Source organism: Aspergillus welwitschiae (assembly GCF_003344945.1).
Source record: "Aspergillus welwitschiae strain CBS 139.54b unplaced genomic scaffold BDQ94scaffold_107, whole genome shotgun sequence".
NCBI lineage: Eukaryota > Fungi > Ascomycota > Eurotiomycetes > Eurotiales > Aspergillaceae > Aspergillus > Aspergillus welwitschiae.
This window is the reverse complement of record NW_020798801.1, coordinates 1-24,537: the sequence shown is the minus strand read 5'-3', so window position 1 is coordinate 24,537 and position 24,537 is coordinate 1. Positions and strand designations below refer to the sequence as shown.

The 24,537-nt window shown below is 48.9% G+C and overlaps 8 protein-coding genes across 8 annotated transcripts; 5 read left to right on the top strand and 3 right to left on the bottom strand.

The window, feature by feature from the left end:
- Positions 1–2,813: 2,813 nt before the first annotated feature.
- Positions 2,814–3,701, top strand: BDQ94DRAFT_176330 (uncharacterized protein; the record flags this gene model as incomplete). Its single annotated transcript, XM_026772672.1, has 2 exons — positions 2,814–2,869; positions 2,930–3,701. The coding sequence occupies 2 exons, from the start codon at positions 2,814–2,816 to the stop codon at positions 3,699–3,701; spliced, it is 828 nt and encodes a 275-aa protein (XP_026619546.1).
- Positions 3,702–10,043: 6,342 nt separating this feature from the next.
- BDQ94DRAFT_13848 (uncharacterized protein) lies at positions 10,044–10,698 on the bottom strand. Its single transcript, XM_026765247.1, has 2 exons — positions 10,572–10,698; positions 10,044–10,451 (listed from the first exon to the last, which is right to left on the bottom strand). Exons 1-2 carry the CDS (start codon positions 10,601–10,603, stop codon positions 10,157–10,159), a joined length of 327 nt encoding a protein of 108 aa, XP_026619545.1. The 5' UTR covers positions 10,604–10,698; the 3' UTR covers positions 10,044–10,156.
- Positions 10,699–10,908: 210 nt separating this feature from the next.
- On the bottom strand, positions 10,909–11,243 carry BDQ94DRAFT_155431 (uncharacterized protein). Its single transcript, XM_026768462.1, has one exon. The coding sequence runs from the start codon at positions 11,124–11,126 to the stop codon at positions 10,944–10,946; it is 183 nt and encodes a 60-aa protein (XP_026619544.1). The 5' UTR covers positions 11,127–11,243; the 3' UTR covers positions 10,909–10,943.
- Positions 11,244–11,951: 708 nt separating this feature from the next.
- Positions 11,952–12,613, top strand: BDQ94DRAFT_164419 (uncharacterized protein; the record flags this gene model as incomplete). The annotated part of the gene is made up of 3 exons (XM_026770006.1): positions 11,952–12,017; positions 12,080–12,366; positions 12,421–12,613. The coding sequence occupies 3 exons, from the start codon at positions 11,952–11,954 to the stop codon at positions 12,611–12,613; spliced, it is 546 nt and encodes a 181-aa protein (XP_026619543.1).
- A 138-nt stretch (positions 12,614–12,751) lies between these two features.
- BDQ94DRAFT_155421 (fungal specific transcription factor domain-containing protein) lies at positions 12,752–15,655 on the bottom strand. The gene is made up of 5 exons (XM_026768461.1): positions 14,499–15,655; positions 14,276–14,427; positions 14,058–14,219; positions 13,661–14,002; positions 12,752–13,590 (listed from the first exon to the last, which is right to left on the bottom strand). Exons 1-5 carry the CDS (start codon positions 15,042–15,044, stop codon positions 12,984–12,986), a joined length of 1,809 nt encoding a protein of 602 aa, XP_026619542.1. The 5' UTR covers positions 15,045–15,655; the 3' UTR covers positions 12,752–12,983.
- Positions 15,656–18,377: 2,722 nt separating this feature from the next.
- On the top strand, positions 18,378–19,146 carry BDQ94DRAFT_164417 (uncharacterized protein; the record flags this gene model as incomplete). Its single annotated transcript, XM_026770005.1, has 4 exons — positions 18,378–18,604; positions 18,702–18,870; positions 18,913–19,006; positions 19,052–19,146. 4 exons carry the CDS (start codon positions 18,378–18,380, stop codon positions 19,144–19,146), a joined length of 585 nt encoding a protein of 194 aa, XP_026619541.1.
- Positions 19,147–20,619: 1,473 nt separating this feature from the next.
- BDQ94DRAFT_155413 (uncharacterized protein) lies at positions 20,620–20,879 on the top strand (the record flags this gene model as incomplete). The annotated part of the gene is made up of 2 exons (XM_026768460.1): positions 20,620–20,743; positions 20,773–20,879. Coding segments are annotated over 2 exons (231 nt in total), but the record flags the coding sequence as incomplete, so codon positions are not given.
- Positions 20,880–21,085: 206 nt separating this feature from the next.
- BDQ94DRAFT_176327 (uncharacterized protein) lies at positions 21,086–21,826 on the top strand (the record flags this gene model as incomplete). Its single annotated transcript, XM_026772671.1, has 1 exon — positions 21,086–21,826. The coding sequence occupies one exon, from the start codon at positions 21,086–21,088 to the stop codon at positions 21,824–21,826; it is 741 nt and encodes a 246-aa protein (XP_026619539.1).
- Between the last annotated feature and the right edge of the window lie 2,711 nt (positions 21,827–24,537).

Below are 24,537 nucleotides of genomic sequence, written 5' to 3'. Positions count from 1 at the left end.
GTAGCACTAGGTGCTTCGGACGATATGTTTCGAACCTGCCATGTCTGCTCTCACCATAGCTTCCAGCAGCCCCCAAGTACATGAATGTAATGGCTGCTGCTGTTCACGCGGCTGCATTGATCGATAGTGACGTTTTCTTGCGAGCGATGCTTACGAGGCTAGAAGTGACTGGCAGGGGGTAAATATGAGATGGATGACGGAGGATCTATAGAATAACATGATAGTAAGTAGGAAACGTACTGTTATAGCTTAAAAGTTTGTTCCTCTCTTCCTTGCCAATCATTTGGGATTGGTCACCCATAATGAACGTCTTTCACATCACTGATGGAAAGGAATGAAGGTGGAGTACTGATAACAAATAACAATACAGGGGTTCGTAATTCTCGTCTATAAGCATAGAATCTTGCAATGTGTGGGTTTGACATTGCGCGGAATCCTCAATCGAGGACTTGCCGAAACCGTCCTTGGGGATTTCCTCGTTATGATGTGCGGCGGACTTATGAGACAACTTTCACATTACGCTGGGGCCATCGCCTTTTCGCTGAGTGGCGCAAAAGAAAATGGACCGGATGTTCTGTCTCCTAGGTTGTATGTAACGTCTTGATGACTTTCCTCGCCGCCCGCACGAAAACCCGATGGTGCCCTGGCGGGCCCCTACCGGTGGCAATCCCACATGCCTAGCAGAGGAATAGGGGTTTGCTCAATCAGAATAGGCATAGCCTTGTAACACTGGGCAGCTCACGGCGGAGCACTGGTGGCTGACGGAACCAATACATGGCGGACGACCAGCAGCATCTCACTGTCAGGACTGGTCGGTTGCGAGACCGGGTGGAACCTACCAATGCGAATACGCTACAATGGGAGTTGCCAAGAATCCATTCCCGAAAGCGCAAAGCTGATGCTGTTCCCTGGGCTGCTGTTACTGTAGCATGAGATTCCAAGGCACTAATGGAGACACGGGGCCGCATGCGAGTCGGAAGGCCGTCCCGCTGTAGGCTGGCGAGCCGTCCTATCCGTAAGAGATGCGACCCTGGAATCCCAAGCAACTCTAAAGGCTGACTAGCCCAGTGCCATTGTTAGCTAGAGTTTTCCTCCTCGACAGGGTGGAGATTGGGAAGACTCCCATTTCAAGTGGCGGACTATTCCAGAAATCTTTCGTTGATGACTGAAGGAAATGAAGATCTTGTTTTGGATTAAGAACGCGAAGAAAAGGCAAATCTGGTCTAAGGAGGAATCCATGCCCCCAACCTATGTGTTTCTTTAGCTGTTTTAAATCCGCACAATACCACTCATGATCTAACGGATAACTGTATCAAATTAAGTTACCTTGTCCGATTACGTCTTCACTTCTTCCACCCCCTGGTCCACTACGGAATTGGTCTTGGAACACAGCCAATATTCTTGTCTGCGTCAACGTCAAGCATAAGAGACATAACCTCGCTATTCGCGGCATTGGTGATAAAATGACTGGTCTTTGTTGGTGCTGAATGTGCCCAGGTGACCTTTTCTGATACAGACGCGCTGTTAGAGGCATGAGCATTGTATGACATCAAAGCATAGTCAAACGAGGTTCTCATGAACACAATGATTCTGCTGTAGGTACTCAGGTGACATTTCAATAACCGGCAAAGACAGGCCAGAAGTGTGGTGGCTTGTGACAGATGCTTCTGCCCATTGTTTCTCCAGAGATCCCTCCCAAAGTGTTAAGGACTGTCGGCTTCCTACTAAGATACCCTTGCTTCGTGCTATTAGTTTCGATCTGATTCGCCCGGAGCAATAATCGGCGTTTCAAGATCCCGCATTGAGCTTCATATCCGACGGTGACATGATAGGCCTCGATGCCGTAGGTTTCGTGGATACAGCGATGCCTTGGCCAGGATCCGAGGTGGAGATTGAGTGCTCGCCCATGGGTGTTAACCCAAGGAGACTATTGACAATCGCGATGCAAGGAGGGTGGATGCTTTTTAACCCGTGTAGATCGCAAACCACTGCGGCAGTGACGAATTAAGTGGCCGCGATCCCGCATCTGACTCTCTTGCGAGATCATGGCACGTTGATTCGTCGATTCAGTCCTGGCCTCGCGACTGTTCCCCATCTCGAAAGCTGGCCCCACTGTGATGAAGCTTTGGAGGCAGACTACTATTCGATGACCGGTTGAACTATGCTGAAGGCCGTCTATACAGTCCGGCGTGTCCTCAATCGGGAGGTATGATGATGGAGCAGTGAAGGTGACAGCAACAAGAGGTAGGAGCACAGAAGGTCAAACTTTAGATGAAAGTGACGGCTAGTACTACGTAGATAAAGCGAGGACATAAGCATAGAAAAGGGGGAAGTCACAAGAAAAAAAAAAAAAAAAAAAAAAAAAAAAAAAAAAAAAAAAAAAAAAAAAAAAAAAAAAAAAAAAAAAAAAAAAAAAAAAAAAAAGTTAAAATAAAATAAAATAAAATAAAATAAAATAAAATAAAATAAAATAAAAAATAAAGGCAGATAAACAAAATGATATATATTGAGAGTGAAAGACCAGTAAGTCCTATCAAGTCTCTTCGTTGTTTACCGTGTCTTCCTTTTGATTGTATCAGCGCCATTGTGACCATTATAGTCTCACCGCTACTATCATCTACATTTCTTAATTATATCATTGGTCTCCGGTGGTGTACTTGGTTGCATCAGGCCAAATAATCCCGCGCCGGAGCAGACGTACATATCGGAGACACACTTTTCCTTTCTGCATATAGCCAAACATCTGACTTATAACTCTGAGGCTGCAATACGCCCCATCTTCAAATTTACACGCAAGAATTAATAGCACCGTAATGTACGAAGACGTGTGCTCAATAGCTGACGGCATCTCTGGACGTTGTGCCGTCCCGTAAGTCGCCTGCGAACCTTACCAACAGATGCAGCTTCTGACGTTTGACGCTTCTTACAGTGTACGCTTCCTGTCCAACCTACCGAGTATGACAAATACGAGAGAGGATCGTCGCCTGCCCCCACTTCCATGCGTGAAGCCCTTGCCCCGCGGTCCCTTAGACCCGTCCAATGCCAACGCCAATGCCACCAGCGCTTCAAGAACTCAGCTCACCTGCCCCGTTAGATCAACATGGTCGGGAGCGGAAGAGCGTGTTGTGGCCATTGAACCATCGGCAAGCTCAGCGGAGAGTTCCCTGCCGGAATCCGACGAGTCTCAGAAGGCGTTCATGTGGCCGCAAGATTTTTCCTGTCCTCAATTTTTGAGTCTCATTGCCCCCATGAACATCAACCGCAAGCCGCCGTTGCAGCAGCAGTGCGGGCGGAAGCGCAAGGCCAGCATGGCTCTAGCGGGTTTGGACGACCAGAGGGAAAGGCACAGAATTGCAGAGGGAAACCGACGAAAGAACCTCAGCCAGCTGCACCGTGAGCTGGACAGCCGCATTCATGATTACTTTCTGGAGCAAGCTGGTTGGAACCCTTCCAAGGGCCTACCGGAGTCCAAGGAACAAATTGTTCAAGCTGCCATCTTTCTCATTGACTACATGGTCTTGATCATCATGTCCTTACTTCGCCAAGAGAGCAAGATGCCACGCCATCTGTTGGAGTACCTGACACCCCAGTTCCGCTGCATGCAGCTGCAGCAGCTAGTGTCCAGGCTTCGGGAGCAGAACCAGACGTTCCAGAAAGCTCAGGAGACTTCAGGCAGAAAACCAGACGCTGGTGGAGCGTAAAAAGGCGCTCGAGCTCCAGCTAAATTTATATGAGCATATGTTGCGACCACCCAAGAGCGAACCTTTGACTTCTTAGTCGCTGAACCAATACGTAATCATCGTCGCTCGGTTTTACGGGCCACATTCGATGCCTATCTGATAGCGTCAATCCCTTATGCCCTGGCCCTGACTTGGTGGATGTGTCTACTTCACACTTCCAGAAGGGCTTTTGTCTTGATTTTTCTGGAATCGACAGCTCGAGCAGCTGTTATGCAGCCGAGTTTCCTTCTCATCTTATTAAATGCATATTCCGGTTCAGCAATAGCGTCAACTACCAACATCCAGTTCGAGACTTGCAAAATCTCCTTCAACGTGGTCTACGGACCGCCTGATTGAGTCCAGGGTGGATTTGGTTTTTCTTGTGTTTCTCTTCTATGGATCAGTGGAAAGATATGATTTTTACCAACGAAATAGGAAAGAAAGGGAAAGGATGAGGCATTGACAAGATATGGCTTAGTTTGGAGTTTCAACAATTTTGGTTTTGTTCTCATGCTGACACGGCCATATTGCCTGATTTTTCTGGCCAGGTCTAGAGAATCGTGAGCGCCACTAGTAGGGCTTCCCTTTCGTCTTGTTCTCCTTGTTAGGTAGAGTATTGGGTCCGGTATCTATATCCTTTGAGATCTGAGTCTCTTCCGTGGTGTGACGCCTGGCGATGGTTGCAACTATCAAGTGAATTGACCTTGAAATATTCAGCAAAGAAGTACACTCAGATTGGTTTTAGCTGGCTGCCGGCCAATTCAAGTATGAGCTAGTAGCTATGGTATAGAGTATTTAATCGCTTGGTAGTAGTTCTACCCAATCCTTAATTTACGCAGCTGATCAATGGTCCCTTACTTACTGGCCATTTACAGCTATAATTGATTTTTAGAATCGATAACGGCGGGCCGGTTTCGAAGCGGCCAACTGCGCTCCGTCTCGCCGGGTTGCCTTGCCAAGAACAAATCCCTCTGCATCCTCCCAGCCACAGCATGTCCGCTCACGAGTCCTGCCCCTCAACTGCTTATTCCAATGCTGATACCGCTGGCTTCAACGTCCAAGGTCTGGACGGTGTCAAACCACTCGTTGAAGCCAATACTTGGGTTATGCGACCAGGATTACTGATCAATTGGGTTTGATCCCAGTATACTAGATGTCTTTGCTTTATTGACAAGGCAATGGTGGAAGACGCACTTTTACGCGAAACTTGCTAAGTATCCGGCTTCCCTTGTGACTGACATTGCCTGATGTTTTCACTATGGTCCAAACCCTTCATATGATTATCTCCAATCCCAGTCAATTACAATGTAGCGTAGGGCTTCTCAATTGCCGAATCACACTTGAAGCAGAGAATACCACCTTGTATGGTACTGGGCATCACTTCGACTAGAATTATTCTGGCAGATGTCAGAGCTTCTGAGCGAGTTCCAAGTTTTGAAACAACTGATACTTCATCATGTGCTGACCACAAGTGGCTCCGTACACGACCATTGGATCAGAAATCGGAGGGTTGAAGTCACAAGTTTGCCGAACCCTAATCCCACTGAATCCGGCTCATGCCTCAAGAGGGTAGCTCCGATTGATATACATTCGATGAGCTTCCCTCCACTGCATGATGGTTTAAAAACATGCTAGAGAAGCAGAGCTATGTGGCATTGTTTTGTTGTTGGTTTGTCCCCTCCGTAGAGAACTTCTAAGCGTGGAAGTACCATAACGCGTATAAGTGAAAACAGTTTCAATTGACTGTCCCGAGTATCAACGCCACTGAGCATAATTAGAGTTTGGTCTTACTAGAACGAAAAATACGAAAAAATGCATAGTTATTTTCCGTCGTTTCTTCTTTTAGAGTCCGCGTTGGGACGATTTACGGACTAGCTCATATGAGGTACCAAGTTTCCCGGAAGCTGTATTTACCGTCACTTCGCATTAGCACCGAACTTTACCAGATGTCGCCTACGGTAGATCTGGTAGTGTTGCGCGAGGAAAGCTTGGATTTAATCTTGCTTTGCGGATCAGACTTATAATTGCACGTAGGCAAATGTTCGTTGTTCGTATAAAGAATTACTAATATCTATCAGACCTGATTATTAACCCTGTTATTCCAGGTGATTTCCCGTCTTGATCCGGGACACGAAGGTGAGAACGCTGACTAGTTTCATGTCCCATGTGTTCTCAGTAGATATATATGTATATATATTAGGAGAAAGGGGAGGGGAGAGAGAAAGAAAAACACCCCCATCAAAAGGGAAAGGGAGGAAATCAAGGAAAAAAAATGCAACATAATACGCTCAAGCTGGGTTGGGAATGAATTTTGCTGGTCTGGCCGTTGACATCATTCAATTTCTAGTCATCTAGTCGAATCCCGCGGGCGTCTATCTCCTGCTCATGGGACCCATATCAGCCAATCGCCTCTTAAATGTCTTTCCACACGATCAAAAGCAGACAGGCTCACGAAATGTTTGCTTTCGTCAATTCAGATTCTCGGAGAACTGAAGAGGAAGTTGAGAATGCGAACACCCTTGAATCGATGTCGTAAGCTGGAATAGTTCCGTTCCCTCAGAAAAACCGAGGTTAGCGGCAGACTTCGGCCGGCTTATTGAGAGAGCATTGCTCTGCTATAACGAGAATAGTGCCTCCGGAAACCAGACGCCATTTTCACCGTCCAGCCCCCGAAGGTACCTTTGGAAGGCACTACCATGTTCACAAGAAAGGTAGTACGCACCCATATGGAGAGACATACCACCTGCCATAAATTCCCCACCAAAGGGGTCGTGGGCATCGGGGTTGTGGCATGGACCTTCGTTAGTGGCCCGCAGCATGCTTTTTTTCCCAGAACTGATTATGAGAGGACGGTCGTGTGGGGGCCTTCGCCAAGTGCCCAGGGTTAGTGCACGAAGTTTCATATGGACTCTACCCCTGAGACATCATCTACCCACCACGCCAAACGATTTGATCCCTCGCAATTGACCGGCTCCAACCTGTGTTGTGAACGACATTTCTATTTCCTCTGCTCCCTGGCCTTTCTTGATACCATTCGCTACTCCTTTACCAGATTTCCCTGTTCACGAGCCAGCTTTCGGTGGAAAGGTAGCAATGGTTCCTTACAGCCTTTTGGACCTACAAAACAAGACAAGGAGTTAGTCAACGAAGCCCGGATACCTTCAAGATTTACTCACCACCATAGTCTAATCTAGCCAATCATGGACTCAGCGCAGAATCTACACAACAGCCTCCTAACCAGTCCTTCCTGTGTTTCAATTGTTCCGAAACGTTTAGGTCATCGGTACTCTCGAAGGAGATCATATCCTACTACACAGTACCTTCTGTGACATGCTGCTGCTGCAGATCAGGAAATAACAAGGAAGTACTACAAGAAACATTTGTCAGTACGAACGGCGCTGAGTGAATAACTACAGGCTAACGTCGAGCAAGATCCCTTCATACCATGCAGCAGAGATTAATCGAGCGTGTGACCAAGACGAGCAGTGCATCTGCGTGTCTCGACAGACTAAGACTTCAAACAGCAGCCTTCCCCACTTGGATAACAGTATCCACATCCGCCTTTACCGGGAACTTCTTTCTGTTCCTTTATCTACCAATACGTGCTGGACGCTGCTGAGACATTTAGTTGAATCCCTACAGCTCCAGACACCGCTGGGGGACGGACTGAGAGAATCCAGACAAGGTTGGAACAATCTGTGCTGAAATCTCTAAGGATTTTATCTAATTGTTCCGCAGCCTGTGTGAGAATGACCAAACATGTCCTTCAACAAGTATCCGTTCAAATCCTGAGGAATATCTTCCAAGATATGCGAGGACATTTCCAAAACTCCGAATATCTTCCTATACTGGCCATCTAGGAAACGTGAGGAAGTGGCCAAAACCGTGCGACAGTAAGCTCCTGTACTGAGAAGTCCCACGCTCCCCACGTCTCTAGGTGTCACGAAGGGAACGATAGGAGTCAACCGATGGGTTCGGAGAAGACACTGCATCCACGCGACCTTGGCCATACGAACAAAGCAACTAGACAGGTACCGACGGTGCGAAGCAAGTATACTTACAGAAGAGGACTTCGGAGACAAAAGAGGGCACCGCTTAAAGGGGAATGTGCGGAATGCTCGGCCCGTACATCACCGCTATGGAGGGTTGGACCCGATGGAAGTAAAAACCTCTGCAACGCGTGCGGCTTAAGGTGGTCCAAGAAGAAAAGGAAAGTGGTAGTGTAAGGCATGACCCATATATGATATGCAATATGAGAGATACGCGTATTATTCAGCTGGGTATAACCAACGAACACGGAAACTCTAAACCAGCAGACGTCGATGAGATGTAAGTGTGTAAGTGGCCTGTTATGTTACGGTACATCCCTTCGCGAGCATCAGAACAATGATGACTGTTCCGTATTAGTACATAATAATAGCTTTTTTAGAACAGGAAGAGTGGTGTCAGATCTGTTCTTTCTGCTCTGGAGCTTGCGTCTCATACACCTGGTATGCTGTTGCATTGGACATTGCATGCTCACGTTCTAAAAGCAAAGTTCCTGTGGCTGTTGTGGCCGAACCACTGGGTTTCTTGCGGCCAACTGGACTGGCAGCTGGCAGAAGACGAACGCTGCTGCCTCTAATGTAGGATTTAGATTCATCTCATAACTGATGATATCAGCTACTCTGCAATGTGATATCGAAGAAAGTATAATAGCCAAACGTGGCATGCTGCCGAAAGGGGAATACAGATGAAGTTACCGGTGCTTAGCTCAATCTCGCAACTCTTGCCGTTCATGCGTTTTCCAAGAGAAAAGAGGAGGCCTTCGATATCAACACCATATTTAAGCATGGATAACCAGTGTCAAGACCATGGCGTTTACCGCAGTATCTGGTTTTTCCTTGGCCTGCATGGGCCAAATGAGAACCATAATCAATATAATCCACATTAATGCACAGATAAGGTCTAGTCCACATTTCGGACAGATGGTGTGTTCTTTATCCCGTCTCGGGAAGCATCACAAGTGGAGATGGCTCAAATGGACAATTGCATATAGAGACGAGACATATGAAAGAGCGAAATGCTTGGATTGACGGAGATTTTGACAAATGAAACCCTCTTTATCAACCAACAATATAAAAGGGTGATTCAGAAAGCAGCATCGTTGTTAGACAATGACCGAGAACAGATTCGTAGCCAGAGACCTAAGCAGTATCTTGAACAGGGTGGCATGCTTGAAACAATCGGTATTCAGTCGGCTTCAACAACTTGATTGACCCCACAGCATAGAAAAGAGGGCAATGGTGTCAAGACGGCTTCCGGTAGCAATTTCATACACACAAATGACTTGGGGAAGTTTAGGCTTTTGTTGTAATACGCGGAAATTTCTGGACACTTGGAGATATCTAAATGACATTGCTGATGTCGCCAAACCCCAAGCACGGTCGCTGGGAATGAAAACTCTGTTTGGGGACAAATATTAAAGAACGTTGCGAGAAAACCTCTCTCGACGGGAGATATGTACTTGCTCTGAGCAAACGGCTCTAGACTACCGGTTCTGATCGGCCTGATTGCAAGGAAACGTTCTGCGGTTCACCACCCCAAGATGGAGATTTGACCCCTTTCGTTCTGGCCTTATCCATCTGTTGAGTAATCCGGAGGTCATGTTTGATTCTTTCTCCCCATGCCAAGGGCCATATTTGCCAGGACCGCAAATTATGCAGTCGCACAAGATCTGCGTCCATACTTCGAAGCGGGGGATATGCGAGAACCGAATAATAGATAACCAGGGGTCGTATATCTGGAATAATGAGCAAAAAAATCCTACCGTGGAGCGGGAGACTAGAGTAGCCCCAATAAACCTTGTTTGAGTTTGTCGGTCACCATTGCCTAGGAACACTTTAGACCCAGGTTAACCAGACAAATAAAAATTACTCAGCCGGCGCAATGCCGTCTCATTCGTCCACGGCAATGTCTCACATGGAGCCTTGTGCTACCTAAGTCACGCTCGGTCTCGTGCCACGATGAGGTGGTGCCCGGAAAACATTCTGGGCGCAGGTGAATTTGCTCTGTTATTGAGGGTCCCTCTCTTGCCTAATTCAAGGGTAAAGTGTGGGCCCAATGAAAAAGACTGATACGGAGTAGTTAATTTAAAGTATACTGGTACTCGGTGATCCGAATCTGTCTCATAGTTTCATGGGGGGCATTGTCCGTTCTGTTGTGATATGAAGCTGTTGCTACTCGGGAACGATACGGCAAAAAGGAAATAATTCCTGCCCATCTACACGAGTTGATCGGAAATCAACTCGGACTTCGTGCTGTATATATATCTTCTTTGCATCCCTTTGAAATAAGATGAATCAAGCTTCCTTTTGCACCACGACACTTTTGACTATAGGCGAAGGCAAGACATTCTCACAAAATTGAAAACAAACAAGTACACCACTGCAATTCCCTTAAACTTCCTCGGAAAGGATCAAGAAGAAGCACAAAACCCTGGAACCCGGTCCATCCCGAAAGTCAAGGAAACACTCTTCACCGTCGCGATAAGTCCAATGCTCGTTCGACACTGCAATTTGATGCTGGCTGATAGCATGAAGGTGTGCCTCCGCGAACCCTTTCACAACTTTGTTGCAAGAAGAGCATTCATGGCGAGAAGGAGAAAAATGGCATTGCGTTATATGTATCCAGGGATCCAGCTGCGTATTGAAGGCCTGACCGCAACCGTCCCACTGACAGAGCATACTTTCGCTAATGATCGCGTATTAGCTAAGCATGAAAACAAAGTCTATCAACAGGCAAAACGGACGAAATGGAGACTCCTGAAAGGATTGTTCCAAGACAACGCTTCAGTTAACCATCATGACTTACACGGCCCTATTGGATTGTCTTTGACTATCCATGTATAGATGCTTCTTGTGAATTGTTTGTCTATTAACAGCGTGCTACAGCACCTCGGGAAGTAACTTCGAACCACGACGAGAAAGTCAACTTTATGACTGATCCATATTGAAAGACCCCAATTTTGATAGAGGGAGGAGGGAGATATTGCCTATTTATGTGCGGAGCATACCTTCTGCGTTAACTGCATACACTAGGCAAGGCACGTAAAGTCACATGTGAACTATTTTACTACAGAGTACATCCGACATGTATGTAACGTTTCCGGGTGATCTCCCTCACCAACCGCGTAAAAACCCGTCGGTGCCCTGGCGGGCCCACACCGGCAACAATCCTACCTACCTAACAGAGGGATAGGGGTGCCCAATAAAAGTGGACATGGCCTCTCATTGCTGAACAACTCTCCACGGAGAACTGGTGGCTGACGGAACGAACAAGTGGGAGATGAGCAGCAGCACCTGGCACCAGGAAACCACCGGCAGGACCGGTTGGCTGCGAAACCCTGTGAAAGGATAGCACCACCATGATCTAGGTATTTGAACTTGTAACAGTCCTGGCAATCTTGCGGATTACGGACCGTTGATGTCAATCCTGCGGATGTCAGTAATTACTTGTTCGGCTAGCCCCGTTCGTTATTCAGTCGTTGAGCGGAGGATGTCACTTGGATAGAAAGAATTCTTTTTTCCGTAAGCCAAAAATACCGTTGAGTACAATTGAGCTTCCCTGAAAGGGAACAAGGTCAGTGGTCGTTGTGCCCTTTCCTCCCGTTTCTTATCTCCTATCCCGCTAAAAGTAAATAGACGTGAAGTGTATTCCTCCTTTCCGCTGCGGTCCTTTCAGGCCGACATTTAGCAGGTAAGGAGGGGACATTGGAGGATCGAGTGGTCTCGGCCTATTCCATCAACGGTAATGCCGGATGATACTATACGGGTTACAGCAATCAACTCCCCGTCCGGAGTGGCGAAAGAAGCCGCACGCAGGGCGCGGCTGATATTCTGGTGGATGACCTACCCTTGGAGATAGCGTCGGACGAGTGAAAGGCCCTGGTTAGCCCCTTGTCGATCCTTTGCTGATTACAGTCACAGTCGCTCGGTTTCCCTCCTACTCTCCGTCTCCCACGGCAGTTGACCATGCCGGGCGGCGAACGCTTTGCTCAATCACACCCGATGAACTAAAGACCACCACGTCTTCCATGCAGCAGCCCTCTCTCTCAACTTGCCGTCGATACAGTGAGATGAGAGGGATGAGAGTGAAATCATGACGCCGACTGCTGGCGAGCGTCCTAGAGACAAGGACATTCTTGTCGTGGAGGCGTGGGGACAAGGATTCCTGGTGGGCTCCCTCATTCTCATGATCACGATCACCGCGGCCAACATGAAGAAAGAGGTACTTCTGCACAAACTAATCGTAGCAGAGGTAGGTTGCACTGTCTGGTTGGGGCGAATGGTGCACTATCCCCTGCCGATATGGACGCTTAGCTCGCCCTGGCCCTCGGGCATGGAACGTTCATCTTTCTCCATGCGCCTGCATATGGCTGGTTTCTCTCGGTCACGGCCGTGGGTCTCACAATTTCGCATTCCCTCCACAATGTGATTGCATGGATGAAGATTCGTGGCTTTTTCCCACCCTGGGGCACGCGACTGTATCTGATCACCCTGCTGGCGGCCCAGCCGTACTGGGTCGTCGAAATTTACGCCAACTTTGCCTTTTTCAATCGGAGCCAGGCCTTATATACCACCACTCGGCCACTCGAGCCGCTCTTCCGGTGCGGGGTCCGAGTGCGATCCTCCCACGCTCCGCATTGCTGATGCGAATCTAGGGACCCTTGGTGGATCTTCACCACCTGCTTTCTCCTGTACATTGTCCTGCGGGACTATGCGCTGGTGCATTTGATCCGCATCAGCCCACGTTTCGGCATCATGCTCCTGTTCATGGTGATTTTCGTCGTGTTTGCGGTGGAGGACATGTGTGCGATCCGGGTCGAGAATCGCCTAGGCTATGCACTGGCCTAGGATTAATGAACGTGGATTATCATTGACGAAGCAACACAGGGAGAACAGGTCCCTACCGGGAAAAGGTGCCGATCGGTAGATTGTGATGGAAGGCCGAAGCCGGAAGAAGATTCTGACCGCTACGCAACAGGGACACGTCACATGTCGATCGCTATTCTATAGAACACCACCGGGGCCAAGTTTTGCACTAGCTTCGGACGTTCTAGGCATACCGGATCCGGCAATGGGGTGTGCTGGGTAGGGCTACCTAGAATGGGAAAATGTACGGAGTGAATTATGGAGAAAAGGATCTACTCCGTAGAATTACTTGGTAATCGTTCATTACTTCGTCACGAATTTTCAGATAAGAGAAAGGTGGCTGACGATGCCGTCACCCATCAGCCGAGCTGTCTCGCTCCACATCGGCCTCCGACACGTCCGGATCTTGCTTCGCCTGGGAGAAACAGAGAGCATCCCATTTAGCCAGAAATTGGTCCATATCCACATCTCCCTGGCGGCCCGGCCCCTGCTGCACGACCGAGCTGAAATGAGGGTAGAAGCTGCTGAACTCCCGTGCGTCGCGCTCCTTCCAGCCCAGCGCCCCGAAGTCAGTAAATAGCGCGTGTGTCTCCTCTGGTAGTGCCACCTGCGTCTGGTTCGCGGATAACTGGATCATTCGTAGAATTCCCTTGGCTAGGGGAAAGCGCCGCGAAAACGCCTGGGCGATAATGCAAAGCTCGATGAAAGCGTTGCGGTTCTCCGTGGAGTCGGGCGACTCCATAAGAGTAAACATGCCGATGCTGCACCACTGGATCGTCGACGGCGCCATTCGGTCGATGCCCCATTTGTCGCGATGAACTCGCAGCAGCGCTACCACCCGGCGCGCCGACGACAGGCAGAGCTCTCGTGCATGTGCGGCGGTGGATACGTCGAGGGCGACCTCACGGTTGTACCGGAGAAATCCAAAGATCTGCATGACGGTGGTGTGGTAGAACAGACTGCGGAGAAGGGAAATTTTGTAAGCCTAGTAGCACAGGGGAAGGTATCATGAAGTGGCGAGACACTCACTGAAGACTCAGGATGTGGGGAACAGTCGCCACCTCCGCGCTCAAGCACGGCGGCAGATGGGCATGCCACTCCTGGAGCTGTTTGTAGATGCTATCGACAAACCCGATCATCTGCGACGGGGCAACAAGATGCTCTACGTCGTGAAAACCCATGCTAATCCGTATCATGATGCAGCAAAAGTCGCACCATCGGTCGAACACGCAATTGTGATGGCCGCGAACGGCGTCCACCTCTCGCGGGTATGAATACCAGACATCATGCGCATCGCCATGGGTAACAGGGACACGCGGACGCTGCGGGGGTTTGACGTTGACATGCTTCATCAGCGATACCGTTGCTGTCCTGCAGCCCATCATAATTAGCAGACGCCTTCCCGATGGAAAGGGGGGAAACTTACGAAGCAATGTTGAAGGCCCCCCAGAGAGTTCTGTTCACGACAATCTCAACCGTAACATCCGACTCCTGGCCAGGTGGATGGCTTTCCGCATACTCCTCTGCCGTTCGAATGGCTAGATCCAGATACATCCAGCCTAACCGGTCTTTGCCCATCAGAACCATCCTGCAAGCCCAGCAATATTAGTATGGTCTGCGTTGTATACCGTTCAAACCACCTACCGAATAAACAAAACTAGAAGTCCTTGAATAGTTGGGATTGTCGCCCCTCCCTCCTCCTCTTCCAGGAGCCGACGGGCTTCTTCGTAAAAATGGTCTCCCCGTGTGAGCGTGTCGTGAGGAACGGTGAATACTTCGGCGTAGTCAGAGTAGTACTAAGAATAGCGCCGAGTTAATTTCATACTGCAATGAACTGATATCCCCTAAAATGGTCTGGTGCGCCTACGCTGGCCTCAGAGAGAATGGCGTTCACCAAGAAGCGCGAACAGAACCGGCACTGCAGATTGCCGGCTCGCATGTCCCGGAGGAAAGCATCCTTATCCAACCAGTGGAAGAAGGGATAGGTCCACGTCAGCCACAGCGAAATGAGGTGGGATACAAGGTCGTCGTCGTCGGTGACAGTGGTCCACGGCTTCGCAGGGACTCGATGAACAGGGCTATCGGCGAGACGGCGGACATCCAGGACGCGACGGGGGTTTCTGATTTGAGAGGGTGGTTGCTCCTCGTCAACATCGTCGGAGGGACGAGAGATTTGGCTTTGGATCTCACGCAGTTCCGGGGACTGTTCGATATCGCGCCCGGTAAATTGTTGCCCCAGGAATATTTGGAGTTCCTCGAAGGGGGCATTACTCCGGATGAGATCCAGGAGCCGCCCCAGGCGTTTGCTCTTACTCTCCCGCAGAGCATCAATCAACTGCAACAGGGTCTCTTCGGCTTGTTCGAGACGCTCTAGCTTGCGCTTCATGGCATATTTGCGGCGCATGTCGGCCATCTCGTCGACCAGACATGGGATGCCGTTTGCCACACAGTGTTGACATGGTGGGTCACCTCTGCACTTGCGGGGGGTCAGCCGACGAAAGACGCTTCAATGTGACGGTATAAGATACCAGTGACGACGGGCTTAGTGAAGAAATCCCACCTTGAGCTTCTTCTGCTTACACGCCTTGCAGGCGGCGGTCTTGTGCTTGCGACCCTGAACTACATTGTCCGGCACTTTGGCGTTCGAGGGCTGACCAGGAGCTGGAGCTAGAAAGCGGGAGGAGGATTGCAACTCGGACATATATGAAGATGGACGGAAACGACAAGAGGACCGCGAGGGGAAGCCGCCTTGAGAAATGCGAGTACAAGAGGTGAAGGAACAGCGACCCGAGGGAACGGATACAGGAGTCTTCAGGTGGGGTCGGTTGGCGAGCGGGTATGGCAATAGCGTAGAAAAGGGTCGATAAAATTGGGAACGGCCCCACTTGACAATAGATTGTAGTGTAGATGGGAAAAAGGATTGACTGAACGACACTGCGTCCCGAGGTAAAATTACCCAAAAGGGGAAACGCGCAGAGCGAGAGAGGAAGACGAGAAAGGTACCGGTCTCAGAGATCCAGAGAAGCTTAAAAGCGACAGCCAGTCAGCAGCCCGCATGAAAGGCTGTAAGACCGATCCGACCTTTGGCGGTTCTGGAAATCGGTTCTGGAAATTAGGAGAGACTGCGACATATTTCCGCAGCCCATCGAAGCTTCCAGCCGGGAGCTACCTAACACAGAGAAGTTTATAACAATTGGGCTTAATTACTTCTCTGAAATTAGGGAAAATATTCTATTATTAATATTATTTTATGAGAATTTGCACTCGAAAGGGGAAAGATGAATGTTAAATAATTGGACATATAACTTGTTAAAGTAAAATGGGTTTGAAAGATCTGTTTGAATAAAGCGGAACCACGCACGCTTTTATTTTTTTTTTATCCTTTTCTGTATTTTAAATAAGGCAGAGCAGGGGAATTCCATCAGTCAGTCACAATGTAGGTAACTCTCAGTAAGAGGAACCAAACCGTACCAGCGTATCGATCGGGTACCACCAGTACTGAAGTGGACAAGCCTGCGCTGGTGGCACTTCCATCCGCCCAATCACGAGCCTTGGCGCTAACTTGAATGGGAACTCTCCTTTGGGCCGCGAGTGTCGGAGCCGGCAGAGCCCAATTTGATACCCTCAACCTTGCAGATTACTCCCGGGGCTAAACTGGGAAAGAGTCAAGCTGCACAAACCAAGTCTTTATCAAATATCCAACTTCCTTTCAAAGCCTTGGACAAAAGATCCGAATAACTGGAGTTGGCCCTGTCTCAACTGCGTCTTTTGGGTTAGCCGACTGTACCTTCGGGACCCTATCGATTCTATATGGAACTAGTCTTAGTTGGGGGGATATGCCTTGCTGGGCCGCACTATTTTTGTGTACACAGTACGGAGTCCCCAGCAAGGGCAGGCACCTCTACGCGGTGCTGGGGATTAGTATTCTTGCAGAGACCTTCTTTACAGGGAGAAGCTAAGACCTGCCCAAAAAGAGCGCATGGAAAATGGTCATGTAGTGGGGGAGAGCGCCCGGTTGGCTGCAAGTGAAAACTTTTCACCACCGACGACAACACACCTCCATACAGCCTTGAACAGAAGAATCGCCCGACTTCACTCAGCTGGGCGTCTTCAGATATCGATATACGACGGTTATTACTACAGCAATAGCCAACGTGTGCTGAGTTTCCTTGGCTACGAACATTCGGCCGCAATACTACTAGTCTCACCCACACCTGGCTGACTCTCCCCCCCCCCCTTCCCCTGCGGCCTCGAAAATAAAGATAGCTAGACTTTTGCTGCTTTCACTCTTCTCAGCTATCAACATGCGACAGCCACAACCAAATTACCTCCGCTCCCTATCCCGTCTTCCGTCCGTGTGGCCCCGAACACAAGGATAGCTAGACCGTTGTGGTTCCGGTCTTCTCAGCTATCGTACGACCACCAATACAACTGACTGCTCCGTTCCCTTGTCTTCTCACGCGGATCTCGAACAGAAGAATAGCTAGACCGTTGCGACCGGCTCTCCGCAGCTATTACATACGACCGCCGATTCCACCGATCGCCTCCTTTCTGGACCTCTCTGCCCGCCCTGTGGCCTCGAACCGAAGGATACCTAGACCGTTGTGGTTCGGTCTCCTCAGCTATCGAAGTACGACCGCCTACATTACAGATCGCCTCCTCCTTGCTTCCTCCGCCCTCCGTGTGCCTCGGACAGACGGATAGCTGGACCTTCGCTGCCTAGGGTTCCCTCAGCTATCGATATCGACCACCAAACCACAGATCATTTCTCCGTCTGGCTCCTCCCTCTCCATACCGCTTCGAACCGAAGAATAGTTAGGCCTGCGCGGTGGGCCTCCGCAGCTATCGACGTACGACAACAAACATCATAGATCGCTCCGTCTCCTTGCTCCCGCATCCAAATCTCTTTCAAGCGGCCCCGAATCGAAGGATAGCTAGACTTATGCGTTGGGTCTCCGCGGCTATCGATATGCGACCGCAAACACCACAGATTCTCTTTCCCCCTTGCTACCAATACGATCATTAGTCACCCGGCCGCCTGAGCCTAGACGTCACTCATCCCCCATATGATCACAGCAATCTTTTCCACAATTGAGGTTTTTACTCCTACCGACGAAGACAACAGCACCAAATAGAGTGGCGGATCAGGCGACAGGGTGCTTTCCTAATGTCTAAGAAGAGATGCACTCACGATGAGACCGAACATCGTACACGCCATTTCTCTGTCTCTCCTACATTCTCTTGTCTAGAGACAGTATCCTGCCTCTATGACAGAGAGCAAGACCACGATTACAAGATGTCAAGGCCCAAACATGCAGCACACATACGCAGTCACATGGGCCAAGGTCTGAAGTTGCTATATCTAGGCTGGTGATGAACACCAAACCCTTGGGGTATATAGGTACCGCAGAAGGCCTGGGGCGACCACGGACCTACAAGTTCGTGTGGATCCAGGTTTTCAAGTACACCCAAAACTACCGATGTAAATAGTTATTCCATAGTTAACTGCCCAAGCCGCTTGATAGTGGTGGGCGGTTCCCGCATAGCCAGATAGGCTGGGACGGTGAATGAGAAACTTCCACTTCGACTCCGACTCATGCCCCGGTTTTGGACGAAATCTCCACCGCTCCCACTTATGACTGTTAACCTTCAAGGTGATCAGTGAGGGAGGACCCACCTCCAACGCTAAAGATCAGATACAGAAAGTGAACCTGCAGATAGCCTTCAGAAACCGTTCTCATTCAGGATGGCCGACGATTTCCTTCACACTCAAGCCACCGCGTTGAGCCTCCTATACTCCCAATATGAGTGGGAAGGGATCACCCATCCCTGGGGTTCTGCTTTTTCGGTCAACCCTGATTTACCACTACTACGAACGTGGGATGGGGCTTCTGGTAGCCAGCCCAGCGAAAGCGGCAGAATGTTAACAAGGCTCCCTCGTGGGCGCCTGGACACCTCAAGAGCTCGAAAGACGTTTCTAGCTACACACGCTGACCACAATATGGGATTCTACTCCGTTCATTTCATTCACCCAATCACCGCAGGAACTGCAAGAGAATATCAACTGGAGGAAGAATAAACGAGGCAATCAAACAATCGCGGTGTTGAATCCAAATGTACGGATTGATAAAGGCCTTCCTGTTCTGAATATGGTAGACGAAATGCGTTATTATGGAGTCCCCGACCCCTACGGGAGAGCGAATAATTACTACAAGAATCACTACATCTGTTTATGGGAAGTTACGGAAGAGGAAGTTGTTGGAAACTGAGAATGGCATGAGTTACTCAAAGCCGATTGTTGGTATGAGCAAGTTATCTTGCCCGCTTCCAAGGAGCATAATGACCGGTACAATGCTCATAACAAGGCATTCAAATGTCGGCGCTACGGGATGCTTTGTTTAAATCTACAAACTTTTGCAGCTGCAGTGAGACTGAAGAATATGGAGCTTGCTTTGGGGACGAATCTGACTCCTCTGATGAAGTTGAAGAAAACAACGCAATGGATGACGCGCTGAAGCTACTTGAGGAGGCTTGAAGGGAAAAAACACTCGGTGTGAATCACTGTGGCTTAGAATCGTGCTTAGAGTGTCTGATATGCCCTCCGCCAAGGCACATGCGGTTTCAGACAGCGGCAATATATTTTCCATTGCATCATATCCGTAAGCGATGGTTTACGCATCATAAGAGCTACCTTAAAATCTGGCTGCCTCGAATACCAAACTGCTTATGCAGCAAAGATGCAGTAGTGAGCCAGTTCGGGCAAGTAGCTAATTCGTTTCCCTCCCATGTCTGATATCCCGCTCATGATAACATACCAAACCTTCGAGTGAGGTCCCGCTGAGAATGTCGAGTGACGAAAACCACAACTGATGTGTCATCTGATTCAATAGCTCTGGTATTTCCACAACAATAATTCTTTCAGCTTGGGCTGCCAAGAAAAAAGCATTTAGTATTAGTGAGGAGTCAGAACCATATCTTGCTCCGTTTCCTTTGCCACAGTCCTATTATTGAGCATCACTTTCCACTCGATCGAGAAATGTATACGTATCGGTGGATCTTCATCATATGCCCAGCCCTCCTCCCGATTACCGAATCGTAGTTGTGGAAGATTCTTGAATTGCATTTTTGAAGGGTAATGGGTTGCGAGAAAACGTCGCCGATAGGCAATGGATTGTCGCCGATAGTGCTAAGATATGATGGAGAGCTAGCGCCATGACGAGGGTTTCCCGGGATTGGTGCATATTGGAGACTCCCGAATCGAGTGTTCGTGTAGATGCTCCCATCATCGTTCAGAATGAAAGGGATTTATTATGGTGGTTTCGCTGGATGCCTGGTTAGCGGTAGCCTAGTTCCAACACCGGCTCAATAATGCCTAGCTGTTGTTCGCCCGCAAACAACGGGAGTCCACTAAAACTAGTGCTTCTCGGATCCGTAATATTGGAGATCAAGGAGAGCAAATCAGGCGCGAGGCTGAATGGACCTCCTGGTATCTGCTGTTGGCCGGCTAGGGGTCACGCCGTTATGCGGGGAGAAAGGGGTTGATGCCACATAAGGTCTGCCAGGAACCAGGCACAGTCGTTCCATGGTTTGTCTAGTTTGTCCAAGTGCTACCATAAGTTCCGAGGGGACTCTCGTGCAATGCCTGGCTATACTAAATCTTACTAGATATGACCAGAGTACCGTGTATGAGACGAGTATTGCGTCTAGTAAGGCCAATGTATTAGACTGAGAGTATCTTACACAACCCCATTAGGGTTGTGTTGTGTTGGGCTGACGCACAATTCCCCGCTGGTGCTCGGAGGTCATTCATGACACAAATTGCCCGATCAGTTCGAGGGTTCTCACCGCGTTCTCACCGCGCAGCAAGACCTGAATCCCCAACCCTGCTTTGCCCTTGGCGCAGCATAACTCAGCTCCACGCTGAAGAGGGATTGACCAGGCTGCATGCGACCATGCGTCTTTCATAATGTGATGATCGCCTTTTGAGGTGCCTGATCGCGGTCAATGGGAGACCCAGTGGAGAGCTGGATGACCTGCAGACCAGGGGTAGGGCAAATGAAGCGGGTCACAAAAGGGGAAAAAGAAAAGGAAAAGATAGAAACAAAGGGGCAAGTGGGGCAAGTGAGGGAGATGAGGTAAAGAGGCAAGGAATGGTGAAGATATGGTCAAAAGATGGCGAGAGATGGAAAGCATGGTAAAGGATCACCGAGTAGACACGGTCAAATATTTGCGCTACCGTCTCTGTTGAGTATCACGGGTGGCTGTGTTGAATATTATGGTGGCTGAACCTTATGGCAGGGATTGGGAAATATATATGAGGCATCCCGCCCCTGTAAAAGATAAATCCAAGAAGTCAATCAACACGAATCAACCTCACTGTCACTTATCCCAACACTCTACTCTCGTCTGTATCTATCATGTGACTTGCCGACGTCGTGCACAGCGTAGCTAACTATGGGGCAGATCTTCTCGCATTTTATATCTTGCATTGAGTGGAGGGCAATCCCATACTCTATTCTACCAGCAGCCTATCCCGAAGCCCAGCTGGCAGGGGCAATCGGCACACTCTGCTCCTACTCATTTCTGGAGAGAAGAGATGGTGGCATGAAGTTCGATATGCATAGGCTCGTCCACTTGGCGACCAGAATATGGGTAAGTCAGAACGGTCATGAAGCAGAAACGAGAATAGCGGTGTTGAAACACATCGTGAAAGTCTTCCCCTCCGACGACTACATTAACCGTGAGGTCTGGCGGGATTACCTACCGCATGTGGCACGTATAGAGAAGGATAAGCAGTTCCAAGATACAGAAGAGATGAGCGAGCTTTATTTGAAAGTCGGGCGGTGCTTATACGTTGATGGGCGGATAAAAGAAGCTGTTCTCTGGCTACAGGAGTCTTGCAAGTGGAGAGATAGAGGTCTCGCCCAAAACCATCCCTCACGACTGACGTCGCAGCACGAGCTCGCTCGAGCATATCAAGCCAACGGACAGGTCAAGGAGGCAGTCAAACTGCTAGAAAATGGAAGGAAATGGAGCCCTTTTTCCCGCAACGAAAGTCAACAGCATTTCAAAGCCGTTGGTTCCGGCAGCTACGGACGAGATGAACGGCTGAAGATAATGATCATCATTGAAGACTCTGTTACGTACCCTTACTCGGACTACATCAGATCTTATCACTATTTTGCAAGAGCATAAGTATACTTCTTGTGGCGTAATTCATGGGATAGTCTAACATATTGTAGTATTGCCTTCAAAAAGTTGAAGCACCGGTCTTCGCCGTGAAAGTATACAAGTCTCATATAGATGCTACTTTTGTCTGGTATCAACAGACTCTGTTAGTAATAGGGACTTTATACTTTGGAATACGGGGTATTGAAATGTAGTAAAAATGAGGCATGGTACAAAAAGCAGCATCTACTGGTTTTGACGCAGCATGCAGACATAATACTGGAGCTCGATATATGGAGCTGATTTAATTTCAGAAATCTCTCAAAAAACGTTCCAAGGCTCTAGCTCTCAGCTACCCACACTAAATCACTGAGTTTAAATATGATAGAGTGCGATGAAGGATAAGCCAGAAGTTAGATTGAGCTTCTGGAATCCTGTAAGTAAAGGTCAGAGGATGTTCTTCTGTAGCATGCTACAAAGGAAGTTCTGGTGAAAACAAGATTAAGTGTGATTATGGCATGGCACCATACCAAGAATGTTGCAGCATTCTAGTAGATACACCTAGCCAAATACAAAAGGTGCGGTAACATGACATTAGACGCCGAGAATGCCATGATATTGTCCTACATACGTAGTCGTAGTTTCTGTGATTTGCCTTCATGGGAGTCTCGTCTGGCATCTTATTCCACAGTAGCAGAGTATTTCTTTTGTGCATCACCTCGCAACTTACGTGTCCAACGCTTTTGAACATGAGACAAGTCGAGCGCCATCCTTGGAACCCCCTTCAATTAGGAACCCCATCCATTATTAAAACCAATCATTTGTACATCCATCCATTTTTGAACACCCATCAGTTTTGCTTAGCCATCTTTTTTGTTCAGTCTATCGATCAGATTGTGGGATCCTTTTTCTGGTTCTTGAGTTATTGGAAATTGCATCCTGACAGGGACTTTCGCCCCGCCTTTTTATAAAGAAGAAAAGAAATTCATTCTAACCTTTCTGACCAGCCGAGAATGGTTGCCCCCAAGAGTGAAGGGCCCCCGCAGGGATCGCCTTCCTCATAATTGACAATCCTGCCCCCTTCCCTTCTCTCCATTTATGTTCCTCAACATCTCGTCTTCCCATAATATCTGCCTGCCATTATTGCCACCCACCCCACGATCCCACCATCTCCGTTGTCTCTCTTTTCAGTAAACGCGGTCACTTGACTCCCTCTCTTAAGCCATAGCTCGCCGCCCACCACATCACAACATTAGCCGTAGTAGCGACAACAACGAATCGCTAGCAGTGTGCCTTTCTGCCTAAGACAACGTCGCCGATCTGGATTTCCCGATGGACCTCACTGATGTCATAACTTTAACTTACCTCCACCCACTGGCCGTGGAGGCAAGGGTCAAACTTGTCGGAACCGCTCTAGACAGCGGTCTTCAGGGAGAAAGCCTCACGAGAGTGAGAAAGAATTTCCTTCTCCAAGCCGCATGGATACTGACTTAGACTGCAGCTCTGAAGGCGGTGGTGTGAATGTTGACACCAGCCATGCTCGACGTCCTGATACCAGCATCTACAGTGCTCCGTCCAAGGAGACACCCAAATCCTCCTTGAGATCAATTATGAGTTTACCAGGGGATATAAGGGCATAGAGCAAGTGTACGTAAGTCCCTTCTATCTTTCAGCAGCCCTTGCAGTCGAAAATCCCGTTGCCGACCGGCCGATCAGAACATATTCCCGTGATTGTCCACGACCTGCCTTTTGATTCCGAGTCTCCACACATTCCCACTGGCCGCTCTCTTTCATGATAATGCCTTTTGCCCAGGGGATGAGGTCAATGGAAGACCTTCAATGCCTGTTCCCGGAAGGTGGCTGCCAGCAGATGTCTGTCCCGTTTCGATGGGACAAGGCTGATTACTACATGTTCTACTATGTCGAGAACATCCGTGACAAGGTTCATATTTATCTCAAATAGCCTATCTCTCAGAGTACATTCTCACGATAACTCATGAAGTTTGGCGAGATTGCCGGCTTTATGGAATCATTGTTCACACATCGATTTTAGTAGGGCGGCGGCACCGTCCTCAATGAGGGTAGTAAGTCCTCGCGCATGCCCGTACTTCCCTGGGCTCCTTGATTTGACACTAATACGGAGCGACTAGGTATATTACGGCTTGTCAGCAATACACGGAAGAATTTTTGATCATGAAGCATGCGGGCATCGAAATCTTTCTCAACCATTATCTTCCTCGTTGGATCGGCACAGATGTGCAGGCATTGAGGAGAGGCCTTGAGCTGGATTTTGCAACGCCACGAGTCATACACAGATAGGACGGTGGGTTGACCGACGCCAACCCCAAGAACTTACTGATGCGTGGAAAGCCACAGTCAGTCAGGATCCAGACTTTGAAAAGCCATCTAGAAGCGGGATGCGTTTAGCCAGAAACTTCAGCGTTTTCGGAAAAAGACTGATTGAAAGATTGATCGACTCACCGATTTGAAGAGACAGGTCACGAATACACGATCTAAACTGCTGTATGCCGTTTGCCAACGTGTGCGGGAGTGGTTGAGGGATAAATCCAAGCCACAGAGCACCTTCTCCCACAGCGGACGTACCTCATAGGCAAACTGATGAAGTGGCCCACCTCTTTGTCAGCAGAAGAAGAGTGACGGTGACGGAATGAGACCACTTGAGAATGGCGGCTGCGTACGAATGGAACCAGTTCCGAGTGAATACTGTACTGTATACA